This window comes from Gigantopelta aegis, chromosome 12, assembly GCF_016097555.1.
Source record: "Gigantopelta aegis isolate Gae_Host chromosome 12, Gae_host_genome, whole genome shotgun sequence".
In the NCBI taxonomy this organism is placed as follows: Eukaryota; Metazoa; Mollusca; class Gastropoda; order Neomphalida; family Peltospiridae; genus Gigantopelta; species Gigantopelta aegis.
In genome coordinates this window covers 36,071,471-36,091,721 of record NC_054710.1, presented here as the reverse complement: position 1 = coordinate 36,091,721, position 20,251 = coordinate 36,071,471, and the positions used below count along the sequence as shown (strand labels likewise).

Genomic DNA, 20,251 nt, shown 5'->3' with positions numbered 1-20,251 from the left:
ATAACCAGTTATTCTTTACATATTTCACATAATATTTAAACAAGAATTCTATAAGAATTAAATGTCTCGCTTACTATAAAATGTTTTCAGTGCAACTATAAACCAAGTTTCACTGACCTAGAACTTATAGTTTGTCACAAACTGACCTAAATGCAAAACTTTAACACTGAACTAATGCAAAAGTTGATGTCGTCAAAAAGACGAGACAAAAAGTAAAAAAAAACAAATTAAAGAGACAAAAACAATACGACTTGGAGCAATTACTTGTTTGTTGGTTTCAGAAATTAACTGTTATCAGGACTATCCAGAAATATCTACGTGTAACAAATTAAGACTGTACATTTAGTTTTCTTGAGTGGCGGTGGTGTTTCGTGACTGTGTCTGCTGGACGTTGTGGATGTCGAACTGATGCTGGTCGACTGTTTACGTAATGGCGTCTTCATGGCCGGGGCTGGCGCTTCTTCTTCGTCACTGCTCACATTGTGCTTACGTTTTGCCTGCAATATGCAAGTGTGTCAAAGCAAAGTTTGTTTTATTTAACGACGCCTCTAGAGCACATTGATTTTTATCTTATCATTGGCTATTGGACGTCAAACATATGGTCATTCTGACATATTTCTTTAGAGGAAACCTGCTGCTGCCACATAGGCTTCTCTTTCCGATAAGCAGCAAGGGGTCTTTTGTATGCACTTTCCCACAAACAGGGCAGTACATACCACGGACTTTGATGAACCAGTTGTGGACCAGTGGTTGGAACGGAAAATAGCCCAAATTGCAAATGGGTCTACTGAGAAGGATCGATCCGATGACCGACTGCTTCACAGGCGGACATGCTACTGCTTGAGCTACATCCCGCTCCCGCAAGTGTGTCTGTTAATTGGAATGTTGCATGTTACTATTGGTGTTTATGTGATCTGATTTCGAAGGAAGGAAGGAAATGTTTTATTTAACGACGTACTCAACACATTTCATTGACGGTTATATAGGGTCAGACATATGGTTAAGGACCACACAGATATTGAGAGGAAACCTGCCGTTGCCACTTCATGGGCTACTCTTTTCGATGTGCAGCAAGGGATCTTTTATATGCATCATCCCACAGTCAGGGTAGCACATACCAAGGCCTTTGATATGCCAGTTGTGGTGCACTGGCAGGAACGAGAAATAAGCCCAATGGGCGCACATAGAGTGAGTGCTTTACCACTGGGCTACGTCCCGCCCCCGATTTGATTTGGTGTTAAACACCTCACAGATCTAGAACAGGCATCAAAATAAGTCGAGACTGGTTGTATTAGCTGTAAGGAATCATTTACATGCACTTTTCCCACAGACAAGACAGCACATACCACAGCCTTTAATATACCAGTCATGGGACACTGGCTGGGTCAGAGGATACAACACAAATGAACAAGAGTACTGGTCAGGAGTTTGATGGAAAACCAAATCTGTATTAATTAATAAATTACGGGTATGATTCAGTTCTAATTATGTGAAATTTTTGCAGTTTGTTTTGGACCAACCACCATCCAAAGTTGTTCCTATGTGTGAGTTTTGATGGTCCTGTATGCATCTTTATTATCCATGTGGTTCAACATAAACGAGTTAATAATATTCATACGAAGCACATGTGTAATAACAAGTGTAATGACATAATTTTGGGAAGCGACGTCATAACATGACGATACTTCTCCAGTCCTAGCTCAGACTGTGCATTTGAAATATGACGTCATTTCGTCGTTTTCGCCAAACTGATCCAATTGATCACTGGAAAATCACACTAACAAGGACAGTCAAAACAAACGGTTACAAACAAAACACTCACTGGACTGGGTTTCGTCTCGGCAGAACGACTTGATGGTACCGATGGTTTCAACGTCACAGATGGTTTTGGAGTCGCTGGTTTGGAATCTTCGGCAAGCTTAGAGGCAGCCCTCACAGCAGCAGCACCTTAATTGTGAAACTTTGTAGAGATAAATTACAGATAAAACAAGCATTCCGAGAGGACTGCTAAAACATGTCCCTTACAAGGCACCCCCAAAAAGTATGTTCAAGGGCCATAACTGCTAAACATGGGTAAATTTGAGTTTTGACAGAGTTATGGCCCTTGAATAAATTACCATGAAAATCAAAATACTGTCAAAAATGGGTAAATCACATTAAAAAGTCAAACTTGATCTGTAGCTGTACATGATAAACCTATACATAAAATTTCTGCTCAAGATCTTAAGGCACTGTAAAAAAAAAACCAACAAAGAACGGACAACTATGTAGGATAGATGAATGGACAGAAGATGAAAAAAACCCTGATAGACTCAATGGCAGATCCAACAAAGCGGAGATAGGGAACCATTCCCTCACCCTGAAAAAACAACCTATAGTTCACTCTGATAGACTCAATGGCAGATCCAACAAAGCGGAGATAGGGAACCATTCCCTCACCCTGAAAAAACAACCTATAGTTCACTCTGATAGACTCAATGGCAGATCCAACAAAGCGGAGATAGGGAACCATTCCCTCACCTTGAAAAAACAACCTATAGTTCACTCTGATAGACTCAATGGCAGATCCAACAAAGCGGAGATGGGGAACCATTCCCTCACCCTGAAAAAACAACCTATAGTTCACTCTGATAGACTCAATGGCAGATCCAACAAAGCGGAGATGGGGAACCATTCCCTCACCCTGAAAAAACAACCTATAGTTCACTCTGATAGACTCAATGGCAGATCCAACAAAGCGGAGATGGGGAACCAGTCCCTCACCATGAAAAAAAACCCTATAGTTCACTCTGATAAGACTCAATGGCAGATCGAACAAAGCAGAGATGGGGAACCAGTCCCTCACCCTAAAAAAACCCATGCATTATGAGAAAGAAAGAAATGTTTTATTTAACAATGCACTCAGCACATTTTATTTACGGTTATATGGTGTCAGACATATGGTTAAGGACCACACAGATTTTGAGAGGAAATCCACTGTCGCCACTACATGGGCTACTCTTTCCGATTAGCAGCAAGGGATCTTTTATTTGCACTTCCCACAGGCAGGATAGCACAAACCATGGCCTTTGTTGAACCAGTTATGAATCACTGGTCGGTTTAAGTGGTTTACACCTACCCATTGAGCCTTGCGGAACACTCACTCAGGGTTTGGAGTCGGTATCTGGATTAAAAATCCCATGCCTCGACTGGGATCCGAACCCAGTACCTACCAGCCTGCAAACCGATGCATTATGAGAGTAGTCCTAAAGCAATACACGTACCCTACCAAACCCAACACTTTTTCATATCTCCCAGGGCTTCTAGATTATGGCTAGTGATATTTAATGTTGGGCTAGTAAATAACTACTACTGCCATGCCCAACGGCTAGTGAACAAAAAAGGTCAAATGCTGCAGTTAAGTCTATTTTGTAAATATGAATATCCTGCCCCTACCTCAACCCCGCAATGTTAGTGTTTTTAAGGTCTATCTCCATCTTTAGGTGATATATCTGATTATTACTATTATTTAGTAAAATTGCATTAACTTAAAGTAAAGTAGGGCTAGTGAATTTTTAATCATGGCTAGTACATTTTTTAAATCACTGATCCGATGGCTAGTGGATTTTATAATAATTCTAGAAGCTCTGTATCTCCTTAATTACACTTTGTAAAAAATGGGTAAATCACAATCAAAGATAAGCTTGATCAGTAACAGTACATGATAAAGAAATAACCAAAATTTCATCTCAATATCTTCAGGCATTGCAAAACAAAAGTCCGAAAAACTAATTTTCACATCTCCTAAGTTCAAGGGCCATAACTCCATCAAAGATGGGTAATATGCAATGAAAGTCAAACATGATCTGTAACAATACATTATAAAGTTATACACAAAATTTCAGCTCAATCTCAAGGCCTTCTAAAACAAAAATACGGAATTTATTTTTTTCACATATCTTAAGTACAAGGGCCATAACTCCATAAAAAAATGGGAAAATCGCCATGAAAGTCAAACTGTAACAGTACATTATAAAGCTATATACAAATTTTCAGCTCAATATCTCAAGGCCTTCTGAAAAAAACATCCAGAAACTATATGTGGAACAGATGGACAGACAGAAAGACACAGACAGACAGAAAGACGGACGGAGATGAAACCTATAGTCTCCTCCGGTTGGACCGGTAGGGGACTAATTAAAGTGCCCCCTTTTTTTCATAATGTGTCTACAATTTTTATTGAAGTACCCTTTTCAAGGAATTGGTCAATATGCCCTTTTGTCCTTAGTCCCCTCTCTAAAATATTTCCTGGGTCTTCCCTTGAGACACAGACATGGAAAGGCTACACAAAGCTAGTTTGTTTTAACGATACGACTAGTGTTCATTGATTAATTAACTATGGACTATTTGATATCAAATATTTGTAATGGGACAGATTTGTAACAAAAAATGGCTGAGATGTTTACTTCTGGCAGAAAGCATATAACTTTCATATAAGCAAAACATTTCGCCAATTGTCTATTAAAATGAACAAAACGTTAATTATTACATGAAAATATTTCACTGAATTAAAATAAAATTTGCCAATTGTTTTTTAAAATCGAAGTTGTCGAATTTGGCAAGTGCCAGAGCTAGTCCCGAGTTTAAGACATGCTGATTAAAAACTTGCTAATTCTGACATGCGGTCTTCAGATGAAATCTGTTACATTTTGGCATTAGACGAAAAGGATTTTTTAATAAGCACTTTCGAACAGACAGGACAGCATATACCATGGTATTTGAAATACCAATCATAGGGCCAAAACAAAAACCTAATCAGAGAATGCGTCCACCAAGAAGATTCACTCCTTTCACTGGTGACATCAACTGGCTATTGATTACCGTATATCTTCGCCTATAAGTCGAATTTTTTTCACCCAAAAATTATTTTATAACTTGGGGGGTCGACTTATAAGAGGGTAAAAAAAATTCAAAAAAAAATATTACTGTTTTGGGGATTATTTTACAAGTTTTATTGTTGAAGTATGCCATGTATTTATACTCAAATATGTTAATTTGACACATTTATTTTTTATAACCTATTTTTTTTGGCATCAGAACGGTTTTGGTTATGCGAAAAGGCGTACGATCTCACTCACATGCCAAGACAACAGTCCACATAGTTAAATTAACAGTCATCACTAATAGTAAAAATGTAAACAATACTAACTACCTGTTGCCTGAGTTTATTTTGAAATCTGGTCACTGGCATTAATGGTTGTTCAAACAATGTTTTGGCGGTGATTAACTTCATGAATATTACTGAGCTTTCCCTTAAAATAGACTGATCTCTGCAGTTCACTATCTAGAGCAATAGGGACACACATCATTTGGTACAAAAACCAGTGTACTTTCCAGAGTTATCCTCCTTACATGTATTAATATGGCGGCAAAACGTGATACTTTCAGTTTTATCGTAGTGATCTGTTGTCAGGGTTTATAAATAAAGTTGTTGTCTGTGCACAAAACCATCTGTACAGTACTATACAGTAACAGTCAAACAGCTTTCACTCTCTACTAAGGGAATATTTCGTTTTGATGCTATGTAATAATGATAGTTTGATTGGAATAGTCTGATTATATTGCGATGTACAAAACGTGAAAACCGAAGTTTGTAAAATAATTTTCTTTTGTTCAAATATTATTGTTCTCATGTGCTGAAAATAAGAAATATTTCAATATTTATAAGTAGTTTTTCATGGGTCGACTTATAAACGGGTCAATAAAAAAATACGTTTTCAGGGCTTGAAATTAGGGACTCGACTTATAGCCGAGATCGACTTACAGGCGAAGATATACGGTAATTCATTGTGCTCTAGTGGTGTCATTAAAAAAAAAAAAAAACCCATTTCACTGAAGCACTTCAGATGAGCATTGCAACCAACTCCTGTAGATCCCAGCCATCTACACCCGTAATTTAGAAATGTTCTGTGACATAATTAAACCCACATTCCTTTCTTTCTTTCATGTTTTACCTTTCAGCGGCGTTGGTTCCGTCTTCTCTTTACGGTGAGCAAACAGAGTCCCGACTGGGATATCATCTCCTGATTCAGACTTCAGACGGAAAGCTCCTAGCGTCTGCTGTCCAGCCGGTTTTGTCTGGAAAACAATTTAATACTTCTTATATACTGTCAAAGCTTGAAATTCGCGACAGCAATGAGCAGCATTGACACAAAAAACTGTAACAAAATTGATTTGTGACGTTATTTTTGTCTTTACTGGGCATTTACTTTCTTATTAACTGTACTAAATTACCACTGCAAGATGATCTGAATTTCTAAATTTCAAACGTAAAAATCTGTCTCCCACAGCAATTTTGTAAAGAATTGTCATGGGTGAAATGGCCCACCGACAGCAATTTTGTAAAGAATCGTCATGGGTGAAATGGCCCACCGACAGCAATTTTGAGTCTGCCTATGGCAATTATTTTTTAATTAACATTTGCAGCAAATAAATATGACTGAAAGGTTATTTTGCTGTATGTAGACATATTTCAAATGCATAAATGTTTAATACTGGCAGATAATATACACCAGGTGTATACATTTTGTCATTGTTGAGGAGTTTTACCGACAGCACTTTTGTGCTGTTGGTGATCATTTCTACCTACAGCAATTTAGGAACAAATCTGGTTCAATGGGAAATAGGAACAAATCTGGTTCAATTGGAAATAGGAACAAATCTGGTTCAATGGGAAATAGGAACAAATCTGGTTCAATTGGAAATAGGAACAAATCTGGTTCAATGGGAAATAGGAACAAATCTGGTTCATTGGGAAATAGGAACAAATCTGGTTCAATGGGAAATAGGAACAAATCTGGTTCAATTGGAAATAGGAACAAATCTGGTTCAATGGGAAATAGGAACAAATCTGGTTCAATGGGAAATAGGAACAAATCTGGTTCAATGGGAAATAGGAACAAATCTGGTTCAATTGGAAATCGGAACAAATCTGGTTCATTGGGAAACAGGAACAAATCTGGTTCAATTGGAAATAGGTACAAATCTGGTTCATTGGAAAGAGGAACAAATCTGGTTCATTGGGAAAGAGGAACAAATCTGGTTCATTGGGAAAGAGGAACAAATCTGGTTCATTGGAATTATAGGTTGCATAGTACCAAAGAAGAGAGTACCGTGTCGAGGTTCGACGTGCACCGTCAAATATTTACGGAGTAAAAGCAGCTGTGGGTGTGATTGGTAGTAATATGTGACATTGATTATTTGTGCAAATACTATTATCCATTGACAATAAATAAATACACTTTTATTTGTCATACAGTTGTTATGCAGTATATACCAGAGGTTGAAACTAATGCGGGGTACCCCCAAAAATGGAACTGCAATTTTCAGCAAAAATGACGGTTGCTATTAAAAACATAAATTAAATCTCTTAAATGATACGTGACCCCCCATTTTCTTGCAGCTAGATTAGATGTGAGGTGCCACACTTTCTATTGCTGTACTTCCTGGGTGTGTTGAAACGCTGCTTATATCAGTTTTATTAGTAAACGTTAACATTATCGGCAATAGGAATTGATTTGGTCTAATGGAACCTATAAAGAGTAGCTAAACTACTTCATTATGGCAGAGAACTATTTCTCCTTCAGTCTACAGAAATACAACACCAGTTACCTCCCCTTCCTTGCCGTCAGATGGAGAATGGAACTTGATGAAAGATAGACCAAACTGTGATGTCTGAAAAATACACAAATAAAAGTAAACACAAAAAAGAGAGTCCAAATCATATTTCAGCCAGTGTTCTGCATATTTATGTCAACAACTAGTGTCTACCCATTATAAAATCAGTTTAACCGTTATTGATTTATAAAATGACAAGTTTTCAAAGTCACTGCAGTTTATATTTATTTATACCAGCTAGAAATCATGTTGCTGTAATTAATGTCTTGCTAAAAAATTTAATTTATTAATTTTCAGAAATAGTTGAGTAGTTGAGGTGTCTCAAAAGAGATCGGAAGTTTAAAATTGTTTCAACACTAACAAGCTGAATAGACACAAAATATTTATTGCTTCTCTTTTCTTTTTTTGGAAAGATTTCCGACTGTTACTTCCCATTATATTGATACATATGTATAACACTAACCTTAAAAATAACACTAACAATACATGTGTGTGTGTGTGTGTGTGTGTAACGGTCAGATATTTTACCATGTGGTAGCTGTTTACACAATTGGGTATACAAACTGAAATTCAATTTGACATTCATTAAATATATTACATGTATATCGTAAATTCTCCAAAAATCTAATTTAACAACCACAAGTAAATGCCAAATTAATAAGCTGTAATTGCTTCTTTAAAACTTAAAATGACTTTGGCATCAGTATTTACCTTATTAAATTGTTGTGTACAAACAATTTTCACACGATCCCATTTCTCGCTGGCCACCATCTTCGATAGCTTGTCGGCACCAAAGATTCGAACCGAGTTCCTGTTTGTTCCATTTCGACTCTCTAATGGACTCATGAAGGATGATGCAACTAAAATTACCTGAAATTCAATATACAAATCTTTAGGCAGCAATACAGAGCAGAAAACAACAATAAAATCAATTGGGCAAAGTTTTAAGGGGGCAATATTTCAAGATCTTAGGTAACCCGAAGTCAGTTCCTGTGAGAAGACGTTTGATCTGTTTAACGATAACACTAGAGCACATTGTTTAATTAATCTTTGGCTATTGGATGTAAAACATTTGGTAATTCTGACATGTAGTCATCAGAGGAGGCTCTTGGATGGAGTTGGGGCCAGGTGACGAAGCTTGCAACGGACAAACAACATTGGCGTTCTTTGGTGTCAGCCTTATGTGTGACCGCACACGAAGAGGATTAAGTAAGTAAAGTAAGTAAATAGTCAACAGAGAAAACCTGCTACACTTTTTTTTAATGCAGACAATACCACGGCCTTTGATATACCAGTCGTGGTGTACTGGCTGGAATGAGAAATAACCCAATGGGCCCACAGACGGGGATCGATCCTAAACCGACTGACAGTCAGTTCCTGTGAGTGTCCCCTACATGCAGATAACTGATTGATCAGGTACATGTATTGTAATTAGTACAATTTAATCAGGTGTTTTTTTCTGAAGTTGGCCTCTATTAATTTCAGAATGCTTAATACTTCACATTGATAGAAATAAGCAGAATTTTTTATTAGTCCACTAGACAAGTACATCTAGAAATGTACTTATCCACCAATATTTTCACTTGTCCAAATAAATGGTTTGCCTCAATCAAGTATGATGAAAATGTTTTTGACTGCTCAAAATGAAACTGCAATGAATTTTTTTTACTTGTCCACAACAGTGCTAGTCCCGGCACTCGCCAAATTCGCCAATTGCAAATTTCAAAAACAATTGGCGAAATTTATTTTAATTTGGCAAAATAATTTCATATAATAATTATATTTTATTACAGAATAATTGGGTTTCTGCAATTTTTTAAGTTTTATAGATAATTTAGCGGAAATTTCTGTAGGCCCAGAGCTAGACCTATACAGGACACCTATTGAAATACAATTCGCTTGTCCAAGCACATTTTTACTTGTCAGGACAGACAGACAGTGTTTACTACAATTGCTGCTTCACCATGTGTCCAAATGATGATTCGCAAGAATTTTAAGTTGCATAACTAACATTTAACTTCCAACAAAAGATTGGTTTAACCTTCTGACTACTGCAGGCAAGATATCTCGCCCGATGTCATACTAGTTGACATATTGTACACTGTATACAGTGCATTCCCCAATTCATATTTCCCGCCGTTTTGCACACGACATTGACCGGAAAGACTCGTATAACAGAGAACAGAAGACAACTCAGCATCCTGTATCTTTAGTTTTTTGTTTTTGTTTTGAAAATAGCTTGTAATTTTGAGTTGAAAAAGAGGTTTTTGGCAAGAATTTTCACCTGACAACAATGGCGGCACGTCGCGGCTATTGTTTGGGATCGATAGCTGATTGTGACAGCTAATTTGATAATAAATTGATAAATTGATTGGGATATGAATCGTAGTTCGTTTGTTTAAAAACAACTCTGGTCAGAAGACCACTGCTATCGGGAATAATAGACATAAATACTGGACAGCTGGCCACAAATGCCCATAAGTAAATGCAACTTTTTCAATTTTGTGCGTCATTTTAATCAACATTAATTGATATAAAATATCATTAAAATTATAAAAACCCACGAAAATAATACTTACCAATTCAAATATGAACTTTATTTTATGTATTTATAAAACATTTAAGTGAATATATGTCAGTAAAAATTATAAACTTGTACCCACTCAACATGGTTTTTGTCAAAAATCAATCCAGTAGTCTAAAGGTTAATACTTGTCAACCTTTTCTGTTGGAGTTGTCAATCTTAACTGTGGGTGTGGCTAGAGTTGTCAATCAAAACCTCACCTGGTAATCTTGATCTCCGCTGGCTGTAGATTTACCAACAAGAACTTCGACAAATGCCGACCCTTCATTGCCGATATCAATTGCACTGATCTGACACGCCTTCTCAAACTGAAATCAAAGAATTCAGGGGTGCACAAATGGAAAATATTTAAGTAGCCCGCCGCACCAGAACCAACTAAACTTTATTAGTACGCCAGAATTTCTACTAGTCCGGCAGTCTATAGAACAACATATTATTAACAATATTATAACATACAGTGTCTTCACTTCAAATTTTATTAATAGAGAGATATATTGACAAAACATTATTGAGAACATTTGGCAAGTGATCAACATCACGTGGCAAACCAAATTAGAAAGACAGGTAGACCATCTGGCTGATAGTTGTATTTTTAAACTCGTCCGTCAGAATTTTTACTCACATTTGGCAAGTGAGTGAGCGAGTGCTTTCTGCAGTCCTGGTATTAAAATAATTTTTACATCAAAAAAAAAAAATATCGTAATTATTTTCAACTTAATAAAATAAAAGTACCTAGTTAATGGGTGTATAGTATGAATAATATACATTCAAAAATGGAATACTAATGTTTAAGGTTGAAGTTGCTAAAATAATTTTCTTTTGTTCAAATATTGTAAAACATTATACGTATGAGCCATTCAGGACTCGCATTTGCTGAAAATAAGAAATACTGTAATATTTACATGTAGCCTGTTTCTCATGGGTCAACTTTAAAATGGGTCAATAAAAAAAAAATCAATCAAGGCTTGAAATCACAGACTCAACTTGATTCTGAGATTGACTTATTTTGTATGTGAATATAGATCTATAAACAATCTAGGTTTTTTTTTTTTTCTAATAAATCTCTTACACTGACATTCACCTCTCCCTCCCAACAGACATGTCTGAACACTTGTGAAAATTAAAGTTTGTTTTGTTTAACGACACCACTAGAGTACATTGATTTATTAATCATTGGTTATATTGGATGTCACACGTGGTCATTTTTGACAGTTACAGAGAGGAAACCTGCTACATTTTTTCATTAGTAGCGAGGGATCTTTTATATGCACCATCCCACAGACAGGATAGCACATACCACAGCCTTTGATATACCAGTCGTGGTGCACTGGCTGGAATGAAAAATAGTCCAATTGGCCCACAGACGTGGGTCGATCCTACCGACCGCGCATCAAGCGAGCGCTTTACCACTGGGCTACATCCCGCAACTTGTGAAAATTATGATCACTGAATATGCTGAACAGTCCTGGGGCACTGGTTGGGAGGGAGAGGGAGGGAGCGGGAGAAAAGAATAATCACAAAATGAGTGCACTCAATGTGTTATGCAAGACTGTACCTGTACAATCACAAAATGAGTGCACTCAATGTGTTATGCGAGACTGTACCTGTACAATCACAATATGAGTGCACTCAATGTGTTACAAGAGACTGTACCTGTACAATCACAAAACGAGTACACTCAATGTGTTATGTAAGACTGTACCTGTACAATCACAATGTGTTCATTCAATGCGTTACGCAAGACTGTACCTGTACAGTCACAAAATGAGTGCACTCAATGTGTTACCTGTACAATCATAAAATGAGTGCACTCAATGTGTTACCTGTACAATCATAAAATGAGTGCACTCAATGTGTTACCTGTACAATCATAAAATGAATTCACTCAATGCGTTACGCGAGACTGTACCTGTACAATCACAAAATGAGTGCAATCAATGCTACGCGAGACTGTACCTGTACAATCACAAAATGAGTTCACTCAATGCGTTAGACTGTACCTGTACAATCACAAAATGAGTTCACTCAATGCGTTAGACTGTACCTGTACAATCACAAAATGAGTACACTCAATGTGTTATGCGAGACTGTACCTGTACAATCACAAAATGAGTGCACTCAATGTGTTATGCGAGACTGTACCTGTACAATCACAAAATGAGTTCACTCAATGCGTTAGACTGTACCTGTACAATCACAAAATGAGTGCACTCAATGTGTTATGCGAGACTGTACCTATACAATCACAAAATGAGTGCACTCAATGTGTTATGCGAGACTGTACCTGTACAATCACAAAATGAGTTCACTCAATGCGTTAAGCGAGACTGTACCTGTACAATCACAAAATGAGTACACTCAATGTGTTATGCGAGACTGTACCTGTACAATCACAAAATGAGTGCACTCAATTTGTTACGCGAGACTGTACCTGTACAATCACAAAATGAGTTCACTCAATACGTTACGTGAGACTGTACCTGTAGGACCACTGATATACTCTTCTCCCCCGGTGCTGCACACTTCCACTTGTAACTGCCTTCTGGTTTCTTCAGATTGTCAGCGGGATTATTCTGTCAAGAAATTAAAAGAAATCCGTATTAGCTACAAAGTAGGAAACACTGCCAGTGATTCCACAGGAAAGAAATTATTGGGTGTGGCACTGTGAAACTGAATAATTACAATGTGTGTGCCGAATGCAACCACAGTTGATAGGGGGTATGAGGGGTCTCCCACAGAAAGAAAATGGGTTAGGTTTAGGGATAGGGTTGAGCAAGTCATACAGTAATGTTAAGAGTCATTAATTTTGTTAAAAGGTCAACTTAAAAAAAAATTAATCTGCAAAACAAAAATTGGGTATGGTGCCATACCCATTTTACCCTCTGGCAGAAATCCTGACTGCTACATGCAGACATGTTTTTCAGCTTGCAAACTTGTAACGTCAGTAAGGTCTAATATCCCCCATCCCTCCACCCTTGTAAAACTTGGTCAAAGAAAGAGTCTTTTTTATTTAACGACATCTTTAACATATTTTTATCGATGGTTATATGGTAATAGCTGTATGCGTACATGTACGGTTAAAGACCCCAGACATAATGTCAAAAGGAAACCTATTCCAACCCATGCAATTAAGAAAATGTTCACAGCAAAAGATATGCCAATGAAAAAAACACCTGAATAGTCCAAGCCATATAAGTGCTGTGGAGAAGTGAAACCTCCAAGGCATTGCCGACTGCCGTGGGCAAATGCAGGGATTTCATTCAGGGGGCGGAAAAATATCCGCCCGGTGCCCCCTCCCCTAACCCTAATCCTAACTAAAAATAATAAAGGGGGGGGGGACCGGGCAGATATTATACCAAAATTATTTTGCCAAATTAAAATAAAATTTGCCAACTACAGTAAAACTCCTCTAAACCAAACACACTCGGGACCAAGTAAAAAGTCAAGTTTTATGAGGTATCCGGTTTACAGAAGTTCTCGTCTGTACAGATATTTAAAAAGGGGCCACGAAAAATGTTTGGTTTTGAGGGAATTCCGGTTTACAGAGGGTCCGGTTTTGAGAGGTTTCACTGTATAGCCAATTCACATTTGGCGAATTTGGCGACTGCCAGAGCTAGCCCTGTATATGCACCATCTCACAGATAGGATAGTACATATCATGGCCTTTGTTATGCCAGTTGTATAGCACTGGCTGGATTGAAAAATGTTATCCAATGATATATATATATATATATATATATATATATATATATATATATATATATATATATATATATATATATATGCTAAACAGTTTCGAGCTTGGAGCAAGGTATCTTTTATGTGCACTTTCCCACAGATAAGACATACCATGACCGTTGAAGTAAAAGTTGGGGGGCATTGGTTAATGTGGAACAAAAATGGGTCTGCCACGGTTTGATCTTGAGCAAAATCCATGCGGGTACCAGACATTTCGCCCCACAAAAGGGTTTAGACGAAAATGCATAATCAGCATCAAGGTTATGTAGCTGATTAACCAATGTTTTAAAATCAAATAAGGTGGAGGTTTATTTCATTTTATTTCTGATAGTTTGTAGATACTCATAACTCTTTTAACTCAAAATGATTTCTTTATTCTTAAAACAGATCCTATCTCTGGCAGGAATGGGTGTTTTAACAAATGTTGATGATGTGGTTTATATGTGTAAAAGTATTCTTTTTAATTTTAAGAAACATTATATATATGTATATATATTAATTAAACTGGTGATTATATCATCGGTGCCAAGACTGACTCATGATCCATCCAACTTGTGGAAAGACAACAATCCCTCCCCTCTAAGAAAAGAAACACACACACACGCACCACACACACACCACACACACGCACGCACGCACACACACCACACACACACTTTAACATGCCTCTAAAGAAACAATACAATAATTGTTTAAAAGTAATAAATAAATTGGGAGTTGGGGGCGAACTGACTAAAAGTTGGGGGCAAACTGACAAATAGTTGGGGGCGAATCGACCTGAGAGCCAACTGGTACATGGGGCAAACAGGTGAAACTGGGGGCGAACTGCCTTGGGGGCGAAACGTTATGGATTCATCCATGCACCTCAGTCCTTAGGTCAACTCGCTCCAAAACTAACTCACCCCAGTGTTTGGACAACTCACCCCAAACTTTACTGTCCGTAAATAATTGTGACAGGGTATCAGACGTTTCGCCCCCTAGCCAGTTCGCCCCCAGTTCTGTCCACCCCCAGTCAGTTCGCCCCCAAATAGGATGTCAGTTCACCCCCACGTGCATAACCAGTTCGCCCCTACAAAGGTACCAGTTCGCCCCAAGTCAGTTTGGGTTATATTGGTCATGGAACAGCCTGAGTGTAATAAAGTTCTGTTTTGATATATTCATATATGTTTGTTCTGTGTTGAATACGAATGCCAAGCTAGGCAGGTCAGGTCAGGTCATAGGGTTTTACGTGCACATTCAGAACAAGCTGTTGTAGCACACGCCTGTCATGACAGGCCAGGCTAGGCTGGTCGTACACGCTTTTATGGCCATTATCACACGTTAACCTGTTAACTATAATCAGTCAGTGTTTTTATGGTTACTAATTAGTGGCCAAAAGAACCCCCACAATAATCCCTCAATTAGAATAATGCTCACCAGAAGAGGCCATATCGAATTGCTGTTCAAAGCCACTTAGGTGTTAGCCGAAGATGCATAATCAGCATCAAGGTTATGTAGCTGATTAACCATTGTTTTATTTCTTTCTTCTTAAAACAGATCATATCTGGCAGGAATGGATGTTTTAATAAATGTTGATGATGTGGTTTGTGAATTTGTGAAAAAATATCGATGCTTATTCGGCACCCTACGTTTAATTACATCTGAAAAAAATATAACCCTGTATTACAATTCTCATGATTCATGATCAGTCCAAATTGTGGAAGGACAACAACCCCTCCACTCTAAGAAAAGAAACACACACAACACACACACACAAACACACTTTAACATCCTCTAAAGAAACAGTACAATAATTGTTTAAAAGTAACAAATAATTGGGGGCGAACTGACTAAAAGTTGGGGGCAAACTGACAAATATTTGGAGGCGAACAGGCAAACAGTTGGGGCGAATTATCTTGGGGGCGAACTGGTACATGGGGCGAACAGGTCAAACTGGGGGGCGAACTGACCGGGGGCGAACTGGCTGGGGGGCAAAACGTCATGGATTCATTGTGACAAAATTAAAAATGGATGTCTACAACTTTGGTGTCATTGTATTTATTAATATTACGATCACTTATTAAATGGTTTTATGTTGGGAGATCTTAATATCGGATAAATAATAATCTATTACAATGAACTTACAAGCCTATTTTAATGACATTTGTGAGTTTGTCTCTTATTAAGTTATTTCCTTAAAGGAATGATCAGGCCAACCTTTTTGACTCTGACTGGTGTGCATATTCAACAATATACTTTCAGAGTAGAATAATATGTTATATATTCACAATACCATCAAAACTGTTTGTCACTATGACTGTACATTCGAAAAAAATCATTATGCACAAAATCACAGAAATTAGGGTGAATTTGGATATTGACCTTGTGACCTTGAATTTTGACCTTTTACAATGAGAAACTCAGTGTTAGACACTCATATCAATTTATTTGTTACATGTAAGAACACTAGAATATACATTTTGACACACACACCCCTAAAAAATAAAAAATAAAATAATAAAAATAAATAAAATTGACATGTTTGCTATATTTACCCAAATAGTGCCCCCATACACTTGGCTCAAATCCACATCGATGTAATTACCTTTTATGAGGATGCTACACTAGTACATTTTCATTTTGGCTTGCTAAACTTATATATTTTTGGATAAACAGTAATTTCATGTTTTACATTATGGTCTCACTACACAGATGTCATCTGCCATTGAAACCCATGTTAAACTGCCCAACTTCAAGTGAAGATTTCCCATAGAACAGGTTCTCGTTGGCACTAACAACATACACCATTGCGAACATACATTATATAAGCATTTATTTTTACTCCAAAATTGAGAACATTTCCGTCTCAGTTTTTGGCTATATGACCGCATCTGGCTGTAGTACCGGTCCGAACAGGTGGTTCATTAACCGATTCACTCTGGCTGTCACTTGCGCTATATACCCATGTCCCAAAAGGTCGATGCACAATATTACAAAATAACAGGGGCAAAATACAGCCAGAAGGCTTACCATTAAACATACATACTGTTTTAATTCTTCACCATTTCCTAGAAGTGAATATGTGAACCATAACATGTGCCACAATTAGGAACTATAGTGGGCCGTGATGAATGAACTCTCACCCGGAAGTGATCTGTGTAGTGAGACCTAAGAAAATGGTAATGATATGAGTTGATTAAACAGTGTGAGGCGAGTTGACCAACCGCGCTGGGGGCGAGTTGGTTTTGGGGCGAGTTTGACCTACTCCCGCTCCACCGACTTAAGTAAATACTGCCCCAACTTTTATTTTAAAAAACACTATGTAGGCCTAATTTATTGACAAAATGCCAATGTCACGAATCGACCGAAAATTACTAGTGTTACTGTTAGCACGACTTTCGATTGATGGTGAATAATAACAATGTCTCGTTGAAGAATAATAAAATTGATTGCACCAATGTAACAAACCTTGTCTTCGCTACTGCAGGACACAACGTGTTGTATTTTTATTTCTGGCATTCTGACATCAGCAGTACTTAGGCACTTGACTATAAACAAACAAAACAATCATAAAAAACTAAATTAAAACTCCCGGACAAACACAAAAAAGCGGAAGTCTTCGTCGAGTGTTCCTCTTTTTGATTTCCTCCTTTTTAGTAAAAGCACACCCAAAATGCTATTTAACGTAGCAGACGAAACCAGAGCCTAGAATAATGGTCACTTAAATGCGCGTGAAAACCAAATATTGCTGTCTATGTAATGTGGATTCCAAATTATATAGCAAAAGGTTGAGCTCCATAGTCCAGTGGATAAGCTTCTGGATTTAAAGATAACGACCGTGGTTCAAATCCCGTCAAAACTGGCTCACATTTTCATTCATCTTTCAGATTCTCATCTATCACCAACTGTCTATTATTCTAATTATCTTAATATAAAAAACAAAATTCAATCTGTTTTGACTCCACTCTGTCTTCTTATCTGTCTCAGCCTTCTCCACGGGGGCAGTCTCTCTGTTCTTCCCTGCACCAGCCTGGGCACCCTCGTTCTCTGCCACTAATAAAGCTGATTTGACCCACGGCACTAACTAACGATCGCCGGTAGTAGAGGAGTGTAGTTGGTTGTTACAGGTGCCTTTCAACAATACCAGAAAGTAACGCTGAACACTCTCCGGTTTGGTCAGACTAAGCTTACACACACACACACACACACACACACACACACACACACACACAGAGCTAAAGTTGATTTGAAATGACAGGTGTATGGAACGGATGGCCACAAGAGACAACCACCTGTCGCAGTTGGATAAACAAGGACTGTGATGTGGACGTGGACAGTGAAAGAAGTTAAAAGATAGGAGATGTCAGGCTGGGAAATAATAAGATGGACTTCAACGGAGAGAAAAAAGGGGGTGGAGGGATTGTAGTGTTTCAGGGAATTAATGAACGTAAAACGTGTCCAAAGAGACGTGAAACCTGACATTAAAAATAATTGCTTTAAAGAAACTAAGAAACACACGAAAGTTACATCACTTAAAGTCAGTTACCGTTAAAATAAAGTTTAACCGTACACTACACTAAACAGAAATATAGACATTTATGTGAGAGGCAATAAGTTACATAACCATCTGAAATATGTGAAGATACGTTAATGTGCAGTAGCCTAATCATAAATATAGTACTACTTACCTGCCAACAGACACCACTTGAACACATTAATTTAAAAATCATCTGCTATTGGATGTCAAACATTTGGTAATTTTGATATAATGTCTTAGTGAGGAAACCCACTACATTTTTTTTCCATTGAGTCAGGTCAGGTCATAGGGTTTAACATGCACATTCAGAACAAGCTGTTGTATCGCACGCCTGTCCTGGGCGCAGGCGTCGGCCTGGGCCGGGTCATCCGTTCAGGACAGGAAAAGGGTTGGGGTGGGTAGGAGCAAGGGTCCGCCCGCGCTGGCAAGCCAGACCGTGGTCGATAGCGAGCGGGGACATATTTGGTGCTATTGAGTTTTGAATATCCCGTAGGATTAAGTAAAAAAACGGTAGTAAAGTTGTGCGCAAATTTCTTGAAGTAATATTTGCGGATTTTGGAACTGTTCATCAAAAGAAAAAGAGACACTTCTTAATTTTGAATTAGATTGCCGAATGGTAACTCGTATTGGAACCTAGCCTATTGGTAGCCGTCGTTGTTGGTCTCCCGATTTTCCCCATTAGTAGCAAGAGAACTTTTATATAGAATAGAATAGATGTTTAACGACACCCCAGTACTAAAATTACAACGGCTATTGAGTGTCAAACTATGGGATCTTTTATATACGCACCATGCCACAAACAGGATCATCGCTTTACCACTGGGCTACGTCCCGCCCCCAATTGCATCTGAAGTAACAAAAGAAATTATATATGAAATGTGATTTAAAGAAAAATATTCTGTCTACACTAGACATACTATGGGTGGGGGGGGGGGGGGGGTTCTAGTTCAGTGTTGGAGAGCTCGCCTGAAGTACCGTGGACCATAGGATAGATCCCGTTCTAAACAGTGTTCCACGCTTGGTTTATAAAGACAATCTGAACTAAATCTCCCCAAACCCCCAACCCATAAAGAGTGTATACACAATATTACCAAATTATATGCGCAAATTCCAGCCAGAGGGCTTACCGTTGGAAAACACAAATCAGGCATAGCGGAGGCAAGTGAACAATGGGGTGGGGTGTGTTTGAGGCAACTGAGGTTGACGGCGTGAAGTGCCCGAGTTTCTAAGGAGACTAGAGGTATTATCCCCTGCGAAAATTTGAAAACTAGTCCTGAAATACAAGTTCCGGCATTCTACAAACAAAATTCATTATGACAAACGCTGGTAAATGCACACTTTTTAATACACTTTTCACGATGTATAATTATCGTATACATGTGAATACGCTGTCATGTAGCTTTATTTCATGGTTTTCTTGTGGGTTTTTTAATGATTTGTCTATTTTATATTTGTGTAATATGTTCAATGGCTTTTAAAAGCAACTGAACATATGAAATATGAAATAAAGCTTTACAGAGGCAGACATATTCGATCTAGCTGTCATGCTACATGTCTCAAAATTATTAGGCTAGTTACAATCAACAGCTGCATGATTTATTTTCCCGGGTGAGTATTTTCCCAAACACCTCAGGCTACAGGTCACATAATCGCTATCATGCAGCCAAACCAACGCAATGGCATTTACGTACATTTGTCATAATAAATTTTGTTTAAATTGTATTTTAAGACATCTAATTTTCAAAATTTATCTGTGA

General features: G+C 37.8%; 1 protein-coding gene across 1 annotated transcript in view; it reads right to left on the bottom strand.

The window, feature by feature from the left end:
• LOC121386531 (DNA repair protein XRCC1-like) overlaps positions 1–17,583 on the bottom strand; it is a 36,739-nt gene extending 19,156 nt beyond the window's left edge. The window contains exons 1-8 of the mRNA XM_041517467.1: positions 17,426–17,583; positions 12,721–12,813; positions 10,441–10,548; positions 8,368–8,526; positions 7,651–7,713; positions 5,994–6,117; positions 1,823–1,947; positions 341–497 (exon numbers count right to left, since the gene is read on the bottom strand). Coding sequence (XP_041373401.1) covers positions 341–497; positions 1,823–1,947; positions 5,994–6,117; positions 7,651–7,713; positions 8,368–8,526; positions 10,441–10,548; positions 12,721–12,813; positions 17,426–17,476 — 880 coding nt within the window. The 5' untranslated portion in view covers positions 17,477–17,583. The remainder of the gene's footprint in view (positions 1–340; positions 498–1,822; positions 1,948–5,993; positions 6,118–7,650; positions 7,714–8,367; positions 8,527–10,440; positions 10,549–12,720; positions 12,814–17,425) is intronic.
• Positions 17,584–20,251: the final 2,668 nt, after the last annotated feature.